The following is a 24,908-nucleotide window of genomic DNA, read 5'->3' as shown; positions in this document are numbered from 1 at the left end:
CTGAAATGAAGTGGCATATATAATTTACTAGCTCTTATATCTAAAAAATATAAATTATTAATCCTGTAGCCTGAATGTTTATCTTACTCCCCTCTGCCCCATCCCAAATTGCAAAATGTTGAAAGTCCTCATCCTCTAAGGTAATTGTCTTAGTAAGTGGGGCCTTTAGGAGGGGCTTAAATCATGAACATGGAGCCCACATGAATAAGAAGCTCCAGAGAGGTCCCTAGGCACTTCGGTTACATGAGGACTTAACTGTGCCCGTGCCCTGGTCTTGAACTTCTAGCTTCCAGAACTATAAAAAATAAATTTCTGTTCTGCATAAGCTACCCAGGCTGTGATCTTTTGTTATTATAGCCCAAATGGATGAAAACATTTCCCTAACCTAATAAGGGAGAAATAAAATTAAAGTCAGCTTATAATAAAATAATATATATTCATGGTAAATTAAATATGTCAGTGAGCTCATTATGTATACACTCAGGCACAACCGCAGTAGAACACATGATAACGTGTTCATATGTTTGCACCTCCACGTAGAATCGCTGTGATAGTAACAGCTAAAAGTGTAGATTGATTCTGGAGACACAAATATCACACAGGGCACAGTTGTCTGTGACATGATTTTTCTGAAATAGTGAATGATTCTTAGTTAGGTTCTGAATGAAAGCAAGCATAATTCTTCAGTTAACAAGAGGCTGCCTTCCTGGAAGATTTAGCTTATATTAAAATGACTCTGGGGGCACCTGGGTGGCTCAGTTGGTTAAGCGACTGTCTTCAGTTCAGGTCATGATCCCAAAGTCCCGGAATCCAGTCCTGCATGTAGCTCTCAGCTTCATGGGGAACCTGCTTCTCCCTCTGACCTTCTCCCCTCTCATGATCTCTCTCTCACTCTCTCAATCTGTCTTAAATAAATAAAATCTTTTTAAAAAAAAGATTCTATGATTACATATAAAACAGAATTCTAGACTCTTATAATTACAATCAAAGTTTCACCCACCTAAAATGTACATCTGTATATTTGAGGTTGTGAGGGCCAGGCAAAGAATCTTCAATGCATAAGGCTGCTTCTTGCTTCTAAGGATATCCTGCATCTCTGGCCAGGATCAGCGAGAAAGGGGATGGTGGCTCTAGTTATTAGCTGGTGACATGGTAGAGGACATGTGGCCCTGCTGTACTACTCATCAACCTAAATCCTATATAAAAATTTTTGCTCACCTACGCCCCTCTGGATCCTCCCACTGGGATCCAAACCCTTCTGTGATCCCAGTCCTACACACAATATGCCAGTAGCATGGCACAACCAGAAGTTCCCCCCAACACGCAATTTCTAAAATGCCCCCCTAAGTGGTGGGACTGCCTTCATGAGAACTGCTGGTCTTCATTATCAGGAAAAACCCATCTAGAGTTTTGGAAGGATTCCTTATTGCCCAACCGGAGATATGTTTAGCAGGCAAGATTCAGGAAGAACATGAGTTTTCTTCAACATCACATACTGAGGTATGGAAAAACAGATTTATTCTACGTTTCCTCAGAGGTCAAACTCGGGGCCAGAGCAGACATAACCACGTGACAGATTTGAGCTTCACAGTCCTTAAAAGCTATGCTTCTGTCAAGCCCTTTCCTGCTCCAAGAAGATGGAAACTTTTTCCACTGTTAATGATTTTCATAGCCATCCAGTCTCTTTCTTTGGAGTGTCTGAAGAAGGGTGTTGATAAAGGGAGAAAAATGGGGCAGCTCAAGCCAGAGGACTCCCTGCCTGGGACAGAGATTTGAGCTGGGAGATTTCAGACAAGAGGATGACAGGAATAACCACTATGGTTCTATTTACCTCTATGTCAGCTGAACTTCCCTTGCACTTCAGGCCACACATACGTGCCTAGAATGTCACTATGGCTATCAAGTACTCCCGCACCCTAAAAAAGGTATAACGAAACTTGCAGAAGATGCTGGACCAGGGTAATGTCAGGTCCTGTCATGCACCTTAAGGGTAGAAGAAGGTGACACGAATTGGCCAAGAATGGGGATTATTTTGGAGTTTTAAATATATCAACACTTGGGCTTCAAGCATCCTCTGAATATGAGCTCCACTTATTAAGCTGTATCTTGGTTAGCAGCTGTTCCCAGATTCCAAGCTGCAGCCCGCAAATCTTTAGCCACAACCTGTATTCACATTATTTTCCTCCTGAGCCCTTGAGCAAATAATCTCAGAGGACTTGAGAATGGTTGTGTTCCCTTCAGTTGGATATGCAAAGAAGGAATAAATATAAATATGAAGGTGGCAATATAAATGAAACCCAGAGGAATGATTCTGAAACACCAGAACAGTTTTTAAGCCTGCATTAACATGGCAGTGGCTCATTTACCATACACTACGGAAAAACTCTAATCATCCTTTGTATTGGAAAGACCAGCTCTCTAGGCCACACACCTACAAGGGACCCCCCTCTAGTGGCAAATCAAGAGAACTGCAAGATTTCTTTAGTAAAAGAACACTGGATTCCACCTCCTTGTACCTGGGGATAAGGTTCATTTTTGCCAGGCATCAACAATTATTTTTGAGACCTTGAGCTAAGAAATGGTTTGTACCTTCTTTAATAGTTGGGGGGAAAAGTCAAAAGAAGAGTATGTTGTGACACATGGAAATTATATCAAAGGTAAGTTTCAGTGACCATAAATAAAATTTTATTAAACAACAGACATACTAGAGGCACCTGCCTGGCTCAGTCGGTGGAGCACGACACTCCTGATCTTGGGGTAGTGAGTTCGGGCTCCGCACTGAGCATTGAGCCTACTTAAAAAGAAAAGAAAAGAAAAAAGCCATACTCATCTGTTTACATATTTTCTATGACTGTTTTCACACTGTAACAGCGAAGTTGAATACTTGCAACAAAGACCATATGGCCCACAAAGCTGAAAATATTTACTATCTGGCCTTTTACAGACAATGTTTGCCAACATTTTAGTTAGTTTGCTTTAAACTAATAATAACTTAATGTCTAGCAACATTAAATAAGCCAGGGGCTGCTCATTGCTTTCAAGTGCATTCACTGGCTGATTCATTTATTTCATAATCACTAAGAGGGACAGAATCAAAGAAAATCTGCTAGATGTGCACATCTAACACTCACATGCCATAATGACAGAGGCAGGTTTCCTCTTTAACAGTCCATTATATCCTGTATAATTACATCACTGGCAAAATTTCAAACTCTTTGGGCTCTGTGTTCTTAATAAAATAGCATGCTTGCTTCCCTCCCTCTTCTTTTGGCCCCAAGAAATCCTTGGCTGCATTTTCTTCCCAAGAATCCCTAAATTTTCTCATTCCACATGCATTTATCAGCACATGTATCAGGCACTGTGCTCAGTGCCCCGAAATAAGATGAATAAATGTGAGCACTGTCTTTAAAGCCTTGTGAACACTGACCATTTAGAGATAATTATGGAAGAGCATGTAAAAATGGTGAAAGAGATACAGGAAGCAAAGAGGAAAGGATATCCAGGGCAGCCTGAGAGGTCAGGAAAGGCTTCAGAGACGTAGGTGACAAAGATAAGAAGGCAGGGAGACAACCAGAGCTGGAGGTGACTATTTCAGCCCCACCAACATAGCAGCATGAGCAGAGATGTGGAGATAAAGAAAAAGCATTATGTGCGGACAACTACAATGAGTTGGGTATTGCAGGAGCTACAGAAGCACACATTTTCTGTTTACCATTCAAGCACCAGACTATTGCCTTTATGTCCCAGTGTTTCATAAACATTTGAAGGTTTTTCTAACAATAAATGTTTGAATGCGTGAAATTGTGCTTTATTAACATTACTCATGATTTTCATAATACCCTTCAAAGTGGGTATTATTGAGGTTTCTAGTTAAAAGGCAGCAACATCTCTTAAGTATAAACCTCAGAGAAACTCTCACATGTGTGCACAAGACTACATAAGAACATTAAAGTAGCACTAGCTATAAAAGCAAAAATGGAAAACAAGTTCAATGTCCATCAATAGGAGAATGGATAGCTCACAGTGTAGTCATGCAATGAAACGTTATAGAGCTGTGGAAATGAATGAATTAGAACCTCACATCTCAGCATATCTGCATGCCAAAACAGAATTAAGTGAAAAAAGTAAGTTGCAGGGGAATAAACAGTATGTATAATGACATTTATGTAAAGTTTTAAATCATGCAAAGTAATACTTCATGTTACTTAGGGATAGATACATATGTAACAAAAACATTAAGAATGAATGAGAAATGCTGAATTCAGGATACAATTTACTTGTGGAGGGAGGAGGAGTTCATTAGAAAGTAGGGAGTAGACATTCCAGAAGAAGGAGCAGCATACACAATAAACTGAGTCATGCAACAGTTTGGTATTTATAGGAATCAGTAAAGATTTAATGTTGCTAAATCATAAAGTGAAAGCAGGGTGGGGAGGTGACAGCAGTAGGAAGATAATGAGATCAAGGTGCACAGAAGCCCAGGAGTACTTTTCTAATTCGACTTTTTCCAATAGACTATGGAGAGCCAGGAATGACTTCTGGATAAAACGCTTTGGCAGCAGTAATGAAGAGTAAATTGGACTGGTGAAGTCAGAAGGGTAAGTTGGGCATCTGTTGCCATGATTCTATTAAGAGATGATGAGCACCTGAAACTAACCAACGGCAGTGTGACAAGAAGGGAGAGTCTGCTCAAGAGAAACTTGCACAGCTACCAGGAGACAAGCCCAGCAACAGGAAAATGGGTGGGATAGTGTACAGCAGTGAAACAAGTGACACCTACGTGCAACGGCTTGGATGATCCTCCAAGTGTTGAGTGAAACAAGTTCCAGAATACTGCACAGAGAAAGATTTAAATCTTAGGAAATTCAAAAATAAACGTTTTTTTTTTTTTAGCTACACACCTGTGTGATAAAGATTTATATACAAAAGGAAATGAGGACAAGCCGGGGCAGTGATTTCTCTTTAGGAGATGGGGAATGAGAGGAGGTGAGGTTGTATTATGTGTGTGTTTGTACACACGCTTATACTGAAGGAGGCGAGACAAAAAGTCATTTACGGACCAATGACGACAACGTATCATGACCAAGGCTTCGGCTTACTCTAACTCTGTACATTAAAGACCCTACCAAGGGAAAGACATTTAAAGGAGATTACGTATTTCTCAGATACTCTGAAGGAAGAATCCAGAGGTTTCCAGGTTTTTTCTTTCTCAGTCGGTTTGAGATTCACTCACCCCAGGTGACCCGCCGCACCCGTTCTCCCTGACCTCGAACGAGTACGAGAAAGCACCCGGCCGACGAACACGGGTACCGGGAGGGGCGAGCCCCGGAAAAGTCGAGAGAAGGGGGCGGAGCTAAAGGCCCTCTCTGGAAGTGGGGCGATCCGCGCAACCGCAATAGCGCGCTTTGCCGCCATGGCGCCGGCGCCGTCCAGTCAGTCGCCGGTGGTGGCGGAGACTTCCCCTCAGGAAGCCGGGTCTCCGCCTCCTCCTCTAACCCCGCCTGCTCGGCGGCGGAGGCGGCGGTGGCGGCAGCGCCTGTCCCTGCCTCTCCGCCACCTCCACCCCGGCCTATTCCCCGGCCGGCGGCGTTGGCGGGGAGGGGGAACAGTAGTTGTAGACGCCCGCCCCTGCCTCAGAGAAGGTGAGTTCCCGCCCCGGCGGCGGGGGCGGCCCGGTCTTCAGCCCCTCAACTCCGCGGCCCAGGGACGGCTGTGCGCGCCCCGAATGTGCGCCATGGCCGGCCGGGTCGAGGGCCGGAGTCCGTCCGCGTCCCTCACCACCCGCCGCTCCTGGAAAGGGGCGCCACGGCCCTCAGGTGGAGCGCGGAGGGGAGAGAGACGCCTCAGCACGCCCAGGAGGCTGAGGGTTGAAGGGGCAGAGAGGTGGCCAGGTAGAAGCCGACCTGGGACTGTCAGGGAAAGGGTAGCGGGATTGATGAGGAAGTTCCGAGATGAGGAGAGAAAGAGCCGGAGACGCGCGAGCGTGGAGACCTCGTCTGGGTGCCATTCAACATCCGGGAAAGTAGGTACTTAGGCAGAAGTGGAGTCAGGACTTCGCCGAGAAGCAGGAAGTACCCCGAGAGGTTAAAACTGCGGGGGGCCTGAGGGAGGAGAAGAGGGGCAAGAGTTGTGAGACGCCTCTTTGGAGAGTTTTTCTAGGCTTTTTGAGGGAAACACCCTGAAAAACTGCTTCTTAGATTTATAGGCCTCTTGTTAGTGGCCAGAGTTGAGTACGGACCTACCAGTGTCCAAGACAGCAAAGCGGCCATTAATGAGAGCGTTGAAAAACAAATTTTATTCAGAAGCTGCCCACACAGTAGGGGAAGGAGCTGAGCGCCGTTCTTATTTGCTCAGAGCTGACTGGGAGTTTAAAGGGAAAATGAGGGACTGGAGGAAAGGTGGAAGAGGAGTCAGGGAAGTTAAGTTACAAAGGGTTGTTCCTTGTGAATGCTGTTAAGCCAGCAGCGTCTGTTGGCTGGCACGGAAGGAAGTTAGGATTCTGTCCTCCCGCAGCCACTGGGGGACCCGACTTAGGCCTCTCCTTCCTGGTGATGACACTTGAAAAGAATGGCTTCCAGGTCTTTGAGGAGGACGCTTCTGAGTTGGAGGAGGTACACATCCGTCTCAGAGACTGGAAGGATCCACAGTCCAAAGCCCTTTTTGGTTAAGCACTCTCAAAAAGAGAGGTTGGGGGCCTGTCATCAGGTGTCGGCTCTAAAAACAGTACATGTATTTTGACAGCCCTGAGCTTTTTCTAGCAGGAGCTCCGGAGGGGGCTGGTCATCCCAGGGGTTCAGCCTTAAGCTGCTGGAGGCCATGCTAAAATTTGGGCAAGTGTTCCTTGCAGGAGTTTGGAAGGAGTGTTTCTGCCCCAAGTTTTCACAGTTCTCACCAACACGTTTCCCCTAACACAAAAAGCTTTTTCTTAATCATCTCAACCTAACAGATGTTTGAGTTCTTACAAGTACTTTATGCCTGTGAACAGCCTGCTTGTTCCGAACGAGGAGGTAAGGCTGTAAGGCAGTTTTGGAGAGGATTCTAGATGGTGGAGCTTGATCACATTGCAGATCTCAGTGAAACATTTAACCATCTTCATTTTCATAATTTTTAGTATTTGCTGGGTTGCCTTATGTTGCTTTTTGTCTCCAGAATGAAAGATGGTGAAAGCCAAAATATTATAGAGTAATTTAGTTTCCTTTTTTCTGGAGAGACATCAGTAAATAACCTCATGAAAATAATTTCGTTTTCACCTTCTTTCTTGATATATTCTACTTTTCTGTGCTATTCCATAATCTTACATATTTCACTTTGGTGGAATGGCAAGGTAAAAAAAAAGAAGAAGAAGAAGAAAAAGTATACATTTCTTAAAATATTTTTATAAGCACCTTATATAAATTCCATACACTAAAAAATAGAATTTTTCATTTGCAACCAAATGCTGTTCTATTAAATGTCTCTTAGTGAAGGCAACCTTTGGAAGACTAGATTTAGTGTCTTCAGTCAGCCTAGGTTATGACATCTGAGATTTTTAAAAATCTGGATTTATTTGTTTTCATACCAAACTTACTGTCTCTTACCAACAAGTAAGCCTAAGCAGTTTATAGGTGTCAAGGCTACAGTTCAATTTGGCTCTCATACCCAGATCACAGAAGACCTAGAAATAGTTTCTCATGGAAAAACAGTTTTTGCCAGATGACATTTTGTGTGTGTGTGATGACTTTGAATGTGTGCAGTTACTTTATACAGCGTCAGTTCACACAATGCTAGCAGTAACCTTTCCATGCAACTTAAAGGTGGCATAATGAGAATACTGGAATAGGAATCTTAACAAGTAATAGGTTGTAGTGTTAGTTTGCCCGTTAGCTGTATGAACTCAGTAAGTCCCAAACTTTTCTTTCAAACTCAAAGTCCCAAATTTCTTTTTTGAGTTTTGTCATCTGTTGGGAGAGAGAATTGGATTAGCCCAATTGAGTGGGTCTCAGCCAGGGGTTATTTTGCACCCACACCCCAGAAGACATTTGGCACTTTCTGGAGACATTTTAGTTACCACCACTGGGGAAGAAAGGGCATAGTGAGCATAGGAGTTACTTGCCATCTATTTGATATAGGGCAGAGATGTTGCAGACATCTTGAAATGGACAGGGCCGTCTCACCTCCACCCCAGCAAAGGATTCTCCTACCCAAGATGTCAGTAGTGGCAAGGTTGAGGACCTCTGCACCAACTAACTCTGAGGTCCTTGACAGCATTAAAATTATGAAATGACTTTACAGTTCTATATTGATATTCTTGATTTGGCGGTGTACTAGAACAGCAGTTCATAAAAACATGAAACTTCAACCTATAGTGGTTATCAGATGACATTCAAAAGAGTGATGAACTCTTGAGTTAAGACTGAGACCATTCACTAGGATTTGGAAAGATACAATTCCGTCACCTAAAAAATTACCTCATGTCACTTTATTTTGGGTAAATATCCTTCATTAACTGTTCAGTTAACTGCTATCTAACAAATGACTAATATTTGGTATATTATACTTTTTAGAACTATGATAGGAATCAGTACTTTTTAAAAAAGATTTTATTTGGTTTATTTGACAGAGCACACAGGTAGGGGGAGCAGTAGGAAGAGGGAGAAGCAGGCTTGCTGCTGAGCAGGGAACCCAAGGCTTCAAAGGCTTAAGCCTTAGGGCTAGATCCTAAGGACAGATGCTTAAGGAGCCACCTAGGCACCCTGAGGCAATGTATGTTTAGTTGAGATACTTGTAAAAGCCCTAAATAATTGCCAGTCAAGATAGTGCATAAATAAGAAGTAGGAAAAAAATCTGTTGCTTGTTACTTATCCAGTATTTTTTTCTTAAAAGACAGAAGATTCATCCAAAAGGTATGAAAGAGTTATCATGTATCCAGTTACTAAAATTCCAGTCACTTTCAAGATCCTGATAGGACAATTAAAACTGATTTGAAGAACATCTAATTCATTTTCACCTATAGCTGTAACACTCCTAAGGGGAGCTCTTCTGTATTGGACTTGATAATGAACAGATGTAAGGATTAAATATTGGCAAGTAGGAAATGTACACAAGGTATAAGATTACAAATAGGAAATTGTGAAATTAAACTCAGTCACCAAAAAATAATACCACATGACCAGACTTACATGAAAAGAAATATACATAGAATTTATGGTGAAGTTGTCATAAGATTTTCCAGGACACTGTAATTCATTCAGTGATGTTCTTCAAATATTTTTGACAGAAAAATTTTCACCTGGTAGTGATATTCCTGAGGGATCAGTAAAAACAACACTGCAACAAACAATTCTTGCTTATTTGCTTCTCTTTAAGAAAAAAAATTAAATGGACTCAGTTTTAGAATAAAGGATATTTTTGACTCCTTATTGAATCATTAACCCATTTACATAGCACTTGCCTAAATGTTTTCCTTTGTTTTCATGATACTAAGCAGAGATCTGGATCAAATGACAAAATCTAGCTAATAGCTAACATGTTGACATTTATTCAGAAAACATTTATTGAGCTCCTGCTACGTACCAGTTATCTGCTCAGTACAAGGATATACAGATAATTAGGTACAGCCCTTTTAAAGAGGTTGGTAGGAGTAATGTTTGTTAGTGAAATTAGAAAAAGAAAGAAAAATGGAGAAAAACACAGTGTTTCTTTTAAACACACTAAAGTTCATTTATCTCTCAGGGCATCTGGGTGGCTCAGTGGGTTAAAGCCTCTGCCTTCTGCTCAGGTCATGGTCCTGGGGTCCTGGAAACTAGCCCCGCATTGCTTCCCGCCCTCTCTCTCTCTGCCTACTTGTGATCTCTGTCAAATAAATAAGTAAAATCTTTAAAAATAATAATAATAAATAAGTTTATTTCTCTCTCAAATTACAGTAAAGGTAAGTGCTCCAGACCTGGCATGGCTGCTTTGCCATTTCTGACATTAACAACTTCCGTCTGTGAGTCTGAAATGGCTGCAGAGGAAATACAGGATAGTAGTGTAAGGCAGTCAAATTCTCCTTGGTGGGTGGGAGAGACAGGTTAATAGACAGCCTCTAAAATGGGTAAGAGATAGCAGGCTAAGCACATTGAAGAAAGTGCAGGTGTAAATGTAGATCAGCCAGGACTCCTGGAATAATCAGAAGTCGTTCATTGTTTTATGTGAATCTGTGCTCTGCTCAAGATGTATTTGCTACATGCACACCAGAGCATGTTATGTTGTAAATCTAAAACTGACGGCTGGATAGAATGGTTGGGGAGGAAGATGTCTGGAGAGACACTAATGATTATTTGTGATTTTCAGGTTTGTTGCCTTTATTAGCTGTCCATATATGAGAATAGTGACTAAGCATGTTAAAACAACTAACAAGATTTCCCCTACTATATTCATTAAATATACGTTAGGACATGAGCATTGGGGTTTTTCCCCCCTTTAAGACCCATTCACATTTACCAGCCCTTTGGAAGGAATGGAATACATTTGGTGGCATTCTGATGAAGGATGTCTGCCTTGGGTCCAAGTCAAATTAACTTCACAAGCATGATCCTTGAGCTAGCTAGCCATAGAGTCCTTAATGTTTATTGGTGTTAAAAGACTTAGTTTAGATATGAAGACATAAATGTTGTATTAAATGTGTTAACTATTAAATGTGAGATACTCCCAGTTAAGGATTTTGTTAATTTTTTGGTATTTTATCATTGGAAATATACCATAGTAGTAAACCCTTAGTTATTTTTGTGATTGTTGTGTTAGTGTAAAATAGCTAGAGCCTGGCAAACTCCTACATCAGATACTAATCTCATTTCCTGAAAAGGCAAGGTTAATAACCAACATAGCTAAGAGTATGATGGTGACAGGTACAGGGCTGCATCTATCTATTTCTTTCTTTCTTTCCTTTCTTTCTTTCTCTCTCTCTCTCTGTCTCTCTGTCTTTCTTTCCTTCTTTCTTTTTTAAGATTTTATTTATTTATTAGAACAAGCAAGGGGAAGAGGAGAGGGAACAGACACCCCGCTGAGCAGGGAGCCTGATCCAGGGCTTTAATCCGGATCCGGAGACTGTGCCCTGAGCCAAAGGCAGATGCTTAATCAACGGAGCCATCCAGCCTCCCCATAGGGCTGCATTTGTACTACAATTAAGATTTCTAAAGAACACTTAAATAGGAAAATAAATAAATAAATAAATAAATAAAGGTAAAAAAATTGTTGCAAAGACAACAAATAGTTTAAAAGATAGCTAAGGTAATAGAATCAGTTACCTAGTCTAAATTTAATGGATGTTCTGTTTAGTCTTTCCTGAGATAGTAGTAATGTTAAAAGATTGCAGAACTCAAGAGCAGGAACAAGGGAAGGATATCCAGTCTTACCACTTTTATTCAGTATTGTACTGGAGGTCCTAGCCTTTACAGTCAGACAAGAAAAGCAAAGGGTGGGATACCGGCGTGGCTCAGTGGGTCAGGTGCTTGCCTTTAGCTCAGATCATCTTCCCAGAGTCCTGGGATTGAGTCCTGCATCAGGCTCCCTGCTCTGCAGAGGAGTTTGCTTCTCCCTCTGCCTGCTGCTCCCCCTGCTTGTGTGCTCTCTCTCTTTCTCTCTGACAAGTAAATAAAAATCTTTAAAAGTATATTTTTAAAAAGAAAAACAAAAGGTGTTCAGATTGGTGAGAAAGAAGTAATGCTGTCTCTATTTGCAGATGATATGATCATACATGTAGGAAACAGCAAGGAATCTAGGAAAAGGCTACTAGAACAAGTTTAGCAAGGGGGTAAAATTTAAGGCCCATATACAAAATCAATAACATTTTAAATGTTAGCAACAAACATTTAGTAAGTTTAGATTTTAAAAAATAGTATTTACTGCTGCATCCAAAAAAAAAAAAAAAAAAAAAGCCAAAATACTTTTAGATAGCTTTAACAGAATACAGAGAATGCTACATAACATCTCTAAGAAAAAGATGCAGAGAATGGAAAAATACAAAACATCTCTTAGTGCTTTGTGAATTAGGTTTAAAAGTGTAAGACCATGTTCTTTGGTGTATTTTTTTAAAGGGAAAGAATTGAGCTAAAACTAACCGGATTAACATCCTAATTTTGCCCATTTTTTCTTCAGAGATATTTAATAAACATTTTTTAAGACCTTCATACTGTATGATGTTTAAATGCCATGTCACAACACAAATGATGTGCTTGTGGGGCATAAACGTTTTATTAGATTTTTTTTAACTTAAATTCACTTGATTTATTCACCAAACCCAAGACTTATTAAAAACATTTTACACAATGCAGAAGTTCAAGTTTTACAATTTCTAAATGGGTGGTTGGAATGTAGCAAATTCTGACAGTTCTAGAATTTGAGTGGCTCTTAGTTTTTTTATTAAGATATGAAGCTATTTTAGGCAATTTTGAATTAAGAGTAACTCATATTACTCATGTGTTTCATATTTAACACAATAGTTGATATATGATGTATTTATTTAACTTTCACAATGACTTTCCATATTTTTACTGAAATAAAAAAGATCAAACCTCCAGCTACTGAATAACCTACATAGTTTCATTTCTTCAAAATAAAAGATTCCATATTTTTGCTCTTTTCACTATGGTACTTTTCTCGAACTAAATGAGCAAGTAAGTAGTACTCTGTGGGTGTTCATCTATAACTAGGCTTGTGGTGTATGTGCAGTATAAATAGGAACTCAAGATTTCAGAATTTTCCTAGATTTGTTTCAAAAATACTAGAAGGTATGTCTTAAAAAAATACTCAAGATGGGACCTAATACAGCCTATAAATGGTAAAATTAGCTTGTATCCTAGGTGTTTCTGCCTGATACTCCATACCCTTTTGAGTATTGTACATGACACACATTAACAATTTAAACTGAAATCTTCAAAGAATTGGTTCAAAATTAGAACAATCGCAAAGGACAGTGATCAAGTCTAATCTTCTGTTTTCATTTTTATTATTATTTTTTAAAAGATTTGTTTACTACAGGGGTGCCTGGGTGCCTCAGTTGGTGAAGCACCTGCCTTTGGCTCAGGTCATGATCCAGGGTCCTGGGATCAAGCTGGAGGACAACCTCCCTGCTCAGTGGGGAGTCTCTTTCCCCTCTGCCTCTGCCCCTCTCCCTGCTCGTGCTCTCTCATGTTCTCTCTCTCTCTCTCTCTTAAATAGATAAAATCTTTTTTAAAAAATAAAGATTTATTTATTTGAGAGGGAGAGAGCAGGGGGAGGGGCAGAAGGAGAGAGAGAATCCCAAGCAGCCGGGAGCCTGACTCGGAGCTCAATCTCATGACCCCAAGATCATGACCTGAGCTGAAATCAAGAGTCAGACGCTTAGTCAATTGAGCACCAGGTGCCCCCTCAGTTTTCATTTTTAAGAAGTCCCTCTGAAACACGAGTTAGCTTGAAATAAAAAGATTTAGGTACTCCTGACAGGCACTCTTGCTCTGTTTACTTATAATCTTTCCTTTATTTGGTTTTATGTAGTTATGAGAATAATTGAGTGGGAGAATATTTCACTATGTCAGTTAAATAGATGAAATCCTGAGGATTAATAAAAGTAGCTCATTGATTCAGCACCTACCTTGTGCCGTATACTCCTCTAAGGATTGTATATGTATTCATTTCCTTAAGGCTCACAACAGCTCTTTGAGGCATATATTATATCCTTATTTTAGAGATGAGGAACTTGAAGCACGAAAAGGTTGAGAATTTAACCAAGCTTACATAGCTAAGAAGTGCCAGCACTGACTCCAGAGTCCCTATGTCTGGCCCTAGGAGCAATGAGATTAAGTGACATAAATTGGCAGTAGTTCTGTGTAGATAAGTTGGCCTTTGTTAGGTGAATGATTTTTCTGGAAATAAACTCAACATTTAAAAATCTAGTTGAGGGTGCCTGAGTGGCTCAGAGGGTTAAAGCCTCTGCCTTCAGCTCAGGTCATGATCTCAGGGTCCTGGGATGGAGTCCCACATCGGGCTCTCTGCTCAGCAGGGAGCCTGCTTCCTCCTCTCTCTCTCTGCCTGCCTCTCTGCCTACTTGTGATCTTTCTCTGTCAAATAACTAAATAAAATCTTTAAAAATCTAGTTGAACAAATTAAGGCAAAATTACTCCTTTTTCCAAAACATCTGTTAAAGATCCTTAAGCTCCTCTGGCACACTTTATTGAGATGCACTTTACTGTCTGCGGCCATACCACCCTGAACACACCCAATCTCACCTGATCTTGGAAGCTAAGCAGGGTCCAGCCTGGTTAGTACTTGGATGGGAGATACACTTAAAATATACACATATTTGAAGTATACAAGAAAATGAGTTTTTGACAGGTGTATACTCCCAAGCAACCATTGTAAACAAAACACCAATAACCTCTGTTAACATCAAAAGTTTTCTCTGGCCTCTTTATAATCCATCCCACCCTCTACTCTTGTTCCCAACAACCACTAATCTGCTTTCTCTCACTATAGATTGGTTTACATGTCTAGAACTTTTTACAAATATAGAGTCATGCAGTAGGTACTCTTGTGTATTACACTAAGCATGATTTTGAGATTCATCCATATTATCTATATATTGCTGTTTTGTTTCTTTTTGTTGCAGAATAAATATATTGTATAGATAAACCGTATTTTGTTTATCAGCCTATTGGCAGACAGGATTGTTTCAATTTGGGGCTATTACAAATACATCTGCTATGAACATTCATGTACAGGTCTTTGTGTGGATGTATGTTTTCACTTCTCTTGGACTAATACATACAGGCAAAATGACTGGGTCATATGGTAGATGTTTAATGTTTAAAGAAATTACCAAACTGCTTTGTAAACTTGTAGCATTTTAAATTCTAGCTAGTAACATATGAGAAGTCTGGTTGTTCAGCATCCTTACCAACATTAGGTATTTTCAGTCCTATTAATTTTAATGATTTCCAGTGATGGTGTAGGGTTTCAAGTCATATTTATATACATAAATTATTTTTTGAGATGTCCAAATCTTTTGCCCATTTAAATTTGAATTTGTCTTATTGAGTCATAAAAGTTCTTTATGTATTCTAGATATAAGTCCTTCGCCTGATATGTGAGTTGGAAATATTTTCTCCTAGTTTATAGCTTGCTTTTCATTTTAACTTTGGAGTCATATGTAATTAAGTTACATACCTTAAAACAACTCAAATAATTCAGAGAGATATATAATAAACATGTTTAAATATTCATCGTTTCTAAAGTGTTTCTGATTTACAGTTCTTAAACTCAAATTTTTTAAAATATTTTATTTATTTATTTGAGAGAGAGCACATGAGCACTGGGGAAGTGGAGAGGGAGAGGGAAAAGCAGGTTCCTTTCTGAGCAGGGAACCTGACACAGGGCTCGATCCCTGATGCTTAACCAACTGAGCCACCCAAGCATCCCAAACTCATAATATTTTTAAGCAAACCTTTTTAATCTATATGCTGGTACTAAAAATTAAGCTTAATATGAAGATACTCTGTAGAACATTTAAATTAAATTTTTATAGAGCTTTCAGTTACAAAGTAATGCTTTTGCAGAAATTAAAACAATACAGACATGTTCAGAGAGCAAAATATTAAGTATTGTGTATTGCTTCTTTCCTAAACCCATTTCCCAAATCCCATTAAGTTTAGTGTATATCTTTTCTGATTTTTTTCCTATGGATATTGCAATATACAAGATCAGACTGTCAGATCAAACTAACACAAATCAGTAATATTACCTAGTATCAACATTTACTAAGTATTTCAAGGATACAAGGGACCACGCAACTCTATTAAAGAAGCGGAGATATCTAGGACATGAAAGATGGCTCCGCAAACCATGTTTTCCTACATTGGTCATTCATCTCTGGCCCAAAATAACATGAGATTTCTAAATGAGGGTCACCTCAGCCAATGGGAGTATTTAAATTATGAATCATCTCCATTTTATACCTCCTAGCTTACGTGACATTCTTCAGAAAGCTATGCCTCATTAATCCTGAATTTATTTACTATAGATAATCCTTAGCCAGGGACATCTTGCTAAGGACATGTCAAATATAAGTTCCCTTTCTCCTAGCTAATATCATTGGTCTCTTCAGTCAGAGGTCCAGAAGTCACCTACCTTCTACCCTCTCCCCCAGCCCCAGGAAAGGAAGTAAATGGGTTGTAGAGCAGTTCTTTTAACTCCTCCTTACAATAAACATATATGAATATGTTTAGGTTTTTTTGGTTCTGTATGTTGAGTGTTTTTACACTAAGATTGGATTTAAGATTACTTAATAGATAGGTAAATAGGTGGTCTCATTTTCCCCCTTAATATATAATGGACATTTCTCCTAGACTGTACATTCATTTAAATGGCTGCATAGGAAGTACAATTTTGATGTTCCAATTTTTGATAATCACATTTATAAATGACTAAATTTCCATAAAATAAATTTCAGCTGTTAAGAACTTTTTTTTTTTTTCAGATTTTTTATTTATTTATTTGACAGAGAGAGATCACAAGTAGGCAGAGAGGCAGGCAGAGAGAGAGAGAGAGAGGAGGAAGCAGGCTCCCTGCTGAGCAGAGAGCCTGATGCGGGACTCGATCCCAGGACCCTGAGATCATGACCTGAGCCGAAGGCAGTGGCTTAACCCACTGAGCCACCCAGGCGCCCCTAAGAACTTTTAGATAGTAACATAGACCTCAAGTATAAATGTGGTCATTTTGGTACAGATTATTTATTCTGGTGAGAAAGGCTTCGAACAAAAGTTCTAGAAATTAATATGTGAACATGACTATAGTTTTGACAAGTGGGTTATCTGAGCCTGGTTTAGTGAGCCTTGCTTGTGATCATGTTTGTCCCAACTGTGGAGGACTGTTTCCTGTCACAGGTAAAGTGATTTGTGGTTCCTCTGTGTGATTCCCAAATGACATTAGGGGTATAGCTAGAATCAGAGACTATCTTAAAACAAACTGCATGCTTTGAAATTGTCTACTGTAAAACACAAAAATGCCAAGGCCAGATTTCTTAGTCCAACCTTTTTTTTTTTTTTAAAGATTTATTTATTTGAGAGAGAGAGTGAGTGTGTGAGAAAGAGCATGAGAGGGGAGAAGGTCAGAGGAAGAAGCAGACTCCCCATGGAGCTGGGAGCCCTATGTGGGACTCGATCCCAGCACTCCGGGATCATAACCTGAGCCAAAGGCAGTCACCTAACCTACTGAGCCACCCAGGTGCCCCCCCCCCCTTAGTCCTATCTTTCAATAAAGTCCAGACTGGTGACCCAGTAACTTCTCTTTTAGAATGGTATTTTCTGGACTAAATAAAAATATATTACCATATTCAAGATTAGAGGCTGACTAAATGTTTTCATACTAAAATTTCATTCTAATTAGCAAAAAGCTAGTATGTAGCCTTGCAAGCATCCAGGAAATTAAAATTTGAGATGGTATATGAAATGATGTCTATTTAAAGATCGAAAATATTACCTTTAATGTATCTTTAATGTAATTTCTATCTTACCCCCCCTTTATTTTATTCATAGGTACCACATTGAATGAACAAATATTGAACTTTCCTGGTTCCCCTTATAAAAGGAGTATAGGGAATAGGGATATAGTTTGAATTGCAAAGCATTTCACATTATGAGGTAGGTAGAAAATAGTGATCTTCTAGATCATAGGATTATTTCTATGAAGCTGACTTGGAAGCGAGCAAAATGCTTTGTACACTCTTAGTTGAGACTAAATAAACTAAAAATCATGAATGTCTATCTGCAAATTTGGATGTGGAAATTTGGGGTCACTTTATTCTAAAACAAAATATTATTTGTTTTTCAGGGGTAAAATACATGCTCAAAGAGTTAGCCTAACTTTTAGACTTATAGGAAGTAAGATGATAAGAAATGGGAGATGTGTGAATTTTCAGATGATGGATCTATGTTGATGGTGTAATTCTAAACTTTGAACTATTTAATTTTTATAACAAGATTGCAGTTGGCTTCAGATGACTGGGAGCAGAGTATTAGACAAAAATCGATTTGGGGATCTCTGCATTGTGTTTTTAGCTTCCTGGTTGTTGCACAGTCTCTCCATGTGGGGAAAGTTCATGCTAGAAAACTGAAGCAATTAATGGGTGACTATGATCAGATTTCTTCACCAAGTTCTCAGCCTGAGAAGGGTAAGTTCCCATTCACCTCTTTATTGATCTCTGCATGATCTGTGGACTATGGGGACACTTTTCTCACTTGTCATGCCTTCAGGGTTCATCCGTGTTGTACTGTGTATCAGCACTCCATTCCTTTCTATTGCTGAATAATATTCCATTGTATGAAGATACCGTGCCTTACTTATTCCTTCAGCAGTAATGGACATTGAGTTGTTTCTACTTTTTACCTCTTATGAATATTGCTGCTGTGAACATTGGTGTTAAGTTTTTGTGTAAACAAAGGTTTTCAGTTCTCTGGATTGTGTACTTAGGAATGAAATTGCTGGATCATACAGCAACACTGTTTAATGTTTGAGGAATTGCCATATTGTTTTTCTTTCTCTTAATTTTTTTAATTAGGAAATATTTCCAGTGGTTATTCATAAAAGTATTCATCAAAACAGAAAAAGTAGATTTACAGAGCTATATATCAATAAGAAGACAAGAAGGAAATGAAATATTCAAGAGATAGAGATATCTTGAGAAGTTTCAAAAGAATACATACCAGGCTAAAAAATCTACAGTTACACTATGGTTGCACAACAGGTTATATTCATTCCTACATTTTCCTCAATAAGGTCTTCCTTATATTTGCCTTTCTGTTTTCCAGCTTGTCAAAATTTGGCCTTTCGTTTAAGAATATTTTTCTGATCTTTGTCCATTTTTAGCCTGGTGATAACCACCTTGCTTGGGTGAATGTCCACATGGACAGTTGTGCCATTAGCTTTCACACATTGTACACACTTGATGTAGATGACCTATTTCTTTCTGTACACCTGGACAGCCTTGCTGATTTGTTGACCTTTATAGTGTCTTCAAACCACCTGGACCTCATCAGGTGGTTGGGCATGGAGCAGAGGTACTTTCCCCACAGCTTGTTGGAGAGTGGGGATGACAGGATCTTCCTGCACACGTGCAAGGGGGCACTAAAGTGGCATTTGGGGTTTCTGCTGCTGTCTGAGATCACAAAGGGGTTGAACTTCCTGGTGACCATCTACCTGGCTCCGGGTAGGCTCAGACCTGTGTGCACAGGGCCAGAAGTCCAGATTATTTTTCAAAACAACCGTGTGCTTTACATCCCCACAAGCAATGAATGAATTTACCAATTTTCCACATCCTTGCAGACACTTAATGTCATCTGCCTTTTTTTTATTTTAGCCATCTTTGTGGGTACAAAGCATCAGAAATTTTTAAACATAAAAGTAGAGAAAATAGGATAGTGAGCCTTCATATACCCATCATCCAGTTTCAACAGTTATCAACATCTTTTTAATCTTGTTAGTGACTTTGTAAAAGCAGGTTTATAGAAGTATAGTTAACATATAATAAACCGGGCGCCTGGGTGGCTCAGTGGTTAAGCCGCTGCCTTCGGCTCAGGTCATGATCTCAGGGTCCTGGGATCGAGTCCCGCATCGGGCTCTCTGCTCAGCAGGGAGCCTGCTTCCTCTCTCTCTGCCTGCCTCTCTGTCTACTGTGATTTCTCTCTGTCAAATAAATAAATAAAATCTTAAAAAAAAAAAAAAAAAAAAAAAAAAACATATAATAAACCATATTTATTTTTTTAACCATACATATTTAAAATATAAAATTTGATGGGTTTTGACAGATGTATATACCTTCAAATGATCAATATAGTAAACATATATCCAGACCCCAAAAGATACCATTTATAATCATCCCACCCACCCCTTCCTGCCTGATCCCCAGGCAAACACTGTTACTATAGATTAGTTTACATTTACTATAGATTAGTTTACATTTTCTAGAGTTTTATTTAATGGAAACATATATTATGTGTGTATATTATGTACAATATATTATGTACAAAGTTTAGAATTATACCATCAACATAGATCCACGTGTACATATACATATGTATATAATATATATGTACAACATAATTATTTTGAGATTCATCCATATTGCTGACTGTATCAGTAGTTCATTCCTTTTTATCACTGATAATAAATCATTGTATGGATATACCACTATTTGATAGTTCCATTTACCTGTCGATCATCATTTTGGTGTTTTCCTTTCTGGGGATATTACAAATAAAATTGCTATGAATATTCATGTATCAGTCTTTGTATGGATGTATATTTCCTTTTCTTTTCAGGGAGGTATCTAGGAATGGACTAACTAGATCATACAGTAGGTAAATGTTTAAATTCCTCAGAAACTACCAAACTTTTGTTAGTGGTTGTACCATTTTACATCACTAACTAGCAACGTATGAGAATTCTAGCTGTTCCACATCCTCACCAACACAGATAATGTTATTCTTTTGATCTCAGTCATTCTAGTGAGTGCTCATACTGGTATCTCATTTTGATTTTAATGGACATTGACTTGATGACTTATGGTATCTTTTCATGTGCTCATTGGCTATTTGTATATATTCTTTTCTGAGGTGTCTATTCAAATCTTTTACCTATATTTAATCAAATATTTGTTAAATTGTTTTCTTCTAGTTAGAATTTTTATACTATTTAAGTTGAATAGGAGCTAAATTTTCTGACTCACCAAATGAGGCTTCATTTAAACATTGTTTTTAATCTCAAGTTTCCAGAAAAGATAACTGCTCATTAATGACTCTAGAGTGCTATTGTCAGGCTTATTTCTGTTGAAGGGAAGAAATACACTCTTCTGCATGGATTATGCAGCCTCCTAATTTTTGGAGACAGAGTAAGTCACCAAAAATATCTAGGGCATCATCATCTTGTAGTAAGTGTTTTCTGAATTTGAGGGAGGGGAAAGAAATAAATCAGGAATAGTGCTGCCCCCACCAAAAGAATCAAACATGCCAACAAAAAAACTAGTGTATCTACTTTATATTTCTTCTGAAACTTTTCTCTGTGTCAGTCTGACACTGTCTCAGCTCTCACCTCCATTTCCTCCCTTAACCCTCCCACCAGTACTTTATGTTAGAAAACAAAGCAGAAGACATTCTAGAATGCTCTCTTCACCAATCAGAAGTAATAGAATGAAATCCAAGCCCTATATAGAAGGTACAGAACTCTGTTCCCTCATCTTCTCTCATGCCGTATACAAAAGAGTAGTTTCTTCTTATAGGTGAATTTCTAGTTTCCAGTATTCCCAAACTATTTTGTAAACATTAAGTCTTATAGTACTCTAGTCAGGTAAGTATGTATGTTTATTTTATTTTGTTTGAGTAAAAGGAAGAGTTTAGAAATTAAATTACTTCTATATGGTTCTATTAATTCTCTTAGAAAACAATATACAAGAAATTTATTAAATCAGAACTTTAGAAAATATATGAGCACTTGATCAGGCCACTTGTCAGGAATGTGTAGTCTTTATCTACACATTCCTATATGTCTTAAATTTTTAGCTATACAACAGAACCCTATATTCCATCTCCTTTCTGCCTTCATCCCACGTCTGAGAAAGAAAAAGCTACTTCTGAGTGGTCTAGGAGATATTTGACTACCCTTTTATTTTTTAAGATTTTGTTTATTTATTTGAGAGAGAGAGAGAAAACACGAGAAGGGGAGGATCAAAGGGAGAAGCCGAGTCACTGCTGAGCAGGGAGCCCGAAGCAGGACTTGATCCTGGGACTCCAGGATCGTGATCCAAGCCAAAGGCAGTCACCCAACCACTGAGCTACCCAGGCACCCAATATTTGACTATCCTATTGCACCTTTTTGACATATAATTTCATGGTATTTAACTTATACCAAATTCAGTTTTAATTTGCTTGGGCTTCTTTGTTTTGTTTTTTGAAGCTCTCTTCAAGAGCAAAGGAGATATTTAGAATAAAATAATCTAGTAAGAAGAATTTTCTCCCATCTTCTCTACAGAGAATCCCTTGGTCTCAACCTAATGAAGCATTCAAAGAAGACATATGATTCTTTTCAAGATGAACTTGAAGATTATATCAAAGTGCAGAAAGCCAGAGGCTTAGAGCCAAAGACTTGTTTCAGAAAGATGAGAGACAACTGTTTGGAAACCTGTGGATACAGAGAAGAGGCAGATTACCGACCAAGGTATAGAATGTTTGATCAAAGACTCTCTTCTGAAACCAGGCAGACCTACCCAAGATCATGCCCTAGTTCACAAAAAGTGGAAACCCGCTTACCTCAGTGGCTACCAGCTCATGACAGCAGGCTAAGACCAGACTCCCTGAGCTACTGTCAGTTCACAAGGGACTATTTCTCAGAGAAACCAGGGCCCCTGAACCTTAGTCAGCAAGAGTATAACTATAACTCATACAGTGTAGAATCTGGAGTTCACAGTCGCCTCTCCTCAGCAAACCGTGCCAGTGGCCATCCAGCCCATCATAAACGGCTACATCAGAAGGGGAAAAGGCACCTGGAAGAAGGCAGAGAAAAACCAGAGGAGGAGCGGCCCAAGCATAAGAGAAAAAAAGGTTGCGAGGAAATAGATTTAGATAAACAGAAGAACTTCCAAACCAGCAAAACACAGATGGAAGCAGACAGGATCAGCACAGGGAAGCTTAAGAATCGAAAGGAGAAAAAAAGCCGAGATGGAGCCTCTAAGAAAGAGGAACGGAAGCGGAGAAAAGAGAAAAAGGAACAAGGTAAAGAGAGAACAGAGGAGGAGATGCTTTGGGACCAGTCTATCCTCGGATTTTGAAGCTCCTGGGTTGGTTCTCCTGAGGTTAAATTGAAAAAATAGCTGAGGGGCCTGGTTTTCTGATGTTCATGTTCTTACCAGTTTTTTTCATGTGAGCAGGTACTTGAACTTCTAACAACAGGCAGTGAACAGGAAGTATTTAATATGCTTACTCTCCATCACGGAAATTACTTTTCCTCATTTTCTACATGCATCCTTACATTTTTCGTGTATAAGGTGTAATTTCCCTTAATGAGAGTGGCTCTGCTTTTACTCATCACATTGCTATGATAGTAGAAGTATTATTCCCTTGGGAGGTCATTTACTTTAAATTGGAAAATTTAAAGTTTCTTGATTGGGTTTGTTTTAGTTTTGAATGAGGTATATTTATATTCATTAGTTTTCTCTATGATACAATTTAGACTGATTTTTTTTTCCCTTTTTGATTTAACTTGCAGTGTATTTTCTAGATTGGAAAGTGGAGAATGGAATTCATTATAATAATAATAAGCTAAAGTTACATATAGTTTTTAAAGTTTCAAAGAGTCTTTATGCAAAATCAGTTTATATTCTGGAAATATTTATAATAAAGTGTTCTAATTTCTGCATTTTGTTGTTCTGTGTTGATGATCTGTCCCCATTCAACAATGATTTTCTTGTGGAAGAGAAATCAAACTAAGCAGTTTGTACTTAAGAGGCAAGATCTTTTGGGTAGGTCACACTTTGCAATTGTAAAAATTCTTTACTATACCTTGCTCATTCGTATTTAAACCCACTTTTTAGGACAGAGATCTATTATTGATGACAATTTTTCCAAAAAGCTGAAATTGAAGAGAGGAATTCATAAGAAATAAAATGCTAGCAGATTATTCTTTCCTAACCGATGCTTTCATTCTGATAATTCCCTTTTTTATGATAAGTATATCAAATATTTGAACATCAGTATCTTGTAGAAAGAACTATGGCCTGTGAATCTGAATCCCAGAATTCTAATCTCAACTATGACATCAAATTGTTACGTGACTTGGGGGAGTTGCTTAACTTCATTTTCCTCATTATCAAATACGCTTTGGATAACAAGATTCTGTGGTATGAAAAGTCTGCATTCACAATGTTGTGAATTTTAATATTAACTTCAGAATTATTTTTGCTAAAAACATTTTTAGCTTGTACACTAAAAGATATATAAATATAATAAAATATATCAATATATCTATCCCCCTCAACCCTTCCTCCTGCATGAACCAATCTCCCTACCCTTGCTGAGCTGTTGCCTTACTCAGCCCTGGCCCATCTCTGGGTCACACCACCTTACTTGGGCTCCTACTGCCCTGGGCCCCAAATAGCAAAGAAGGAAAGAAGGGGAGGAAAGAGGGAGAGAAGGTAGATGGCCCATTTTATTTTAAACTAATAACCACAAAGCTCCAATCCATCAAGTTTCCTTAGTAAGTTTCCCACTCCAAGGTACCGCTTTTATATTCTCTCTCCTCAAACCTTTCCCTTCCTCACACCTCCCATAGGCCTCCTTTCTCAGCTCCTGACTTCAACTCACACTCCAGTGAGAAAATAGAAGCCTTCAGAAGGGGCCTTAACTCATTGCCATACCACCAGATTTATGAACTCCCCTCAAGAATTTGGTTCTTGGTCTTCCCTCCTATTACAATGAAGGTGTCCCTGCTCTTACTAAAAACGAGTCTCTCCTCATGCAGTGGATCCTATACCCTCTCACCTTCTCCAGGTCTGGATTATTCCATTAGTATGCAGACAGGTTTCTGTTTCCCCTTTACAAAGAATAAAAAACAACTCCTTTCACTGCCATATCCTCTTGCAGCTACCTCTTTTCCCTTTCACATCAAACCTTGTCTACACCTGCTGTCCACATACTTGGTCACCTCTCCATCTCTCTTTCTCCTATTCCACCTAATTTTCTGTCCCTACTGCTTCTCTGAAGCTGTTCTTGTCAAGGTCTCCAATGGCCTCCATGTTGTCAAATCCAATGGGTATTTTTTATTTGTATTCAGCTCAGCCTCTCAGCCCTCCCATCTGGTTGATCAATCTCTCTTTGAAATGCTCTTCCCCCAGCCTTCATAGCACCACATTCTCCCGATTTTCTTTACCTCTA

The 24,908-nt window shown here is 39.0% G+C and overlaps 1 protein-coding gene and 1 pseudogene across 4 annotated transcripts; one reads left to right on the top strand and one right to left on the bottom strand.

Annotated features, from left to right (window-relative positions):
* Positions 1–5,411: 5,411 nt before the first annotated feature.
* On the top strand, positions 5,412–23,394 carry KRCC1 (lysine rich coiled-coil 1). Of its 4 annotated transcripts, XM_004742372.3 has the most exons (4): positions 5,414–5,642; positions 17,526–17,630; positions 18,048–18,160; positions 22,012–23,394. In XM_004742372.3, exon 4 carries the CDS (start codon positions 22,034–22,036, stop codon positions 22,805–22,807), a length of 774 nt encoding a protein of 257 aa, XP_004742429.1. In that variant the 5' UTR covers positions 5,414–5,642; positions 17,526–17,630; positions 18,048–18,160; positions 22,012–22,033; the 3' UTR covers positions 22,808–23,394. The 4 variants fall into 4 exon arrangements, with proteins under 4 accessions (XP_004742430.1, XP_004742429.1, XP_004742427.1 ...); XM_004742370.3 differs by lacking the exon at positions 17,526–17,630; XM_013051229.2 differs by lacking the exons at positions 5,414–5,642; positions 17,526–17,630 and adding an exon at positions 5,664–6,022.
* Positions 18,712–19,181, bottom strand: LOC123391788 (annotated as a pseudogene).
* Positions 23,395–24,908: the final 1,514 nt, after the last annotated feature.

The sequence above is a fragment of the Mustela putorius genome, unplaced genomic scaffold, assembly GCF_011764305.1.
Source record: "Mustela putorius furo isolate JIRA1106 unplaced genomic scaffold, ASM1176430v1.1 tig00000281_pilon_pilon_pilon, whole genome shotgun sequence".
NCBI lineage: Eukaryota > Metazoa > Chordata > Mammalia > Carnivora > Mustelidae > Mustela > Mustela putorius.
The sequence above is the reverse complement of the archived record's forward strand: the minus strand, read 5'-3'. Positions and strand labels throughout refer to the sequence as shown.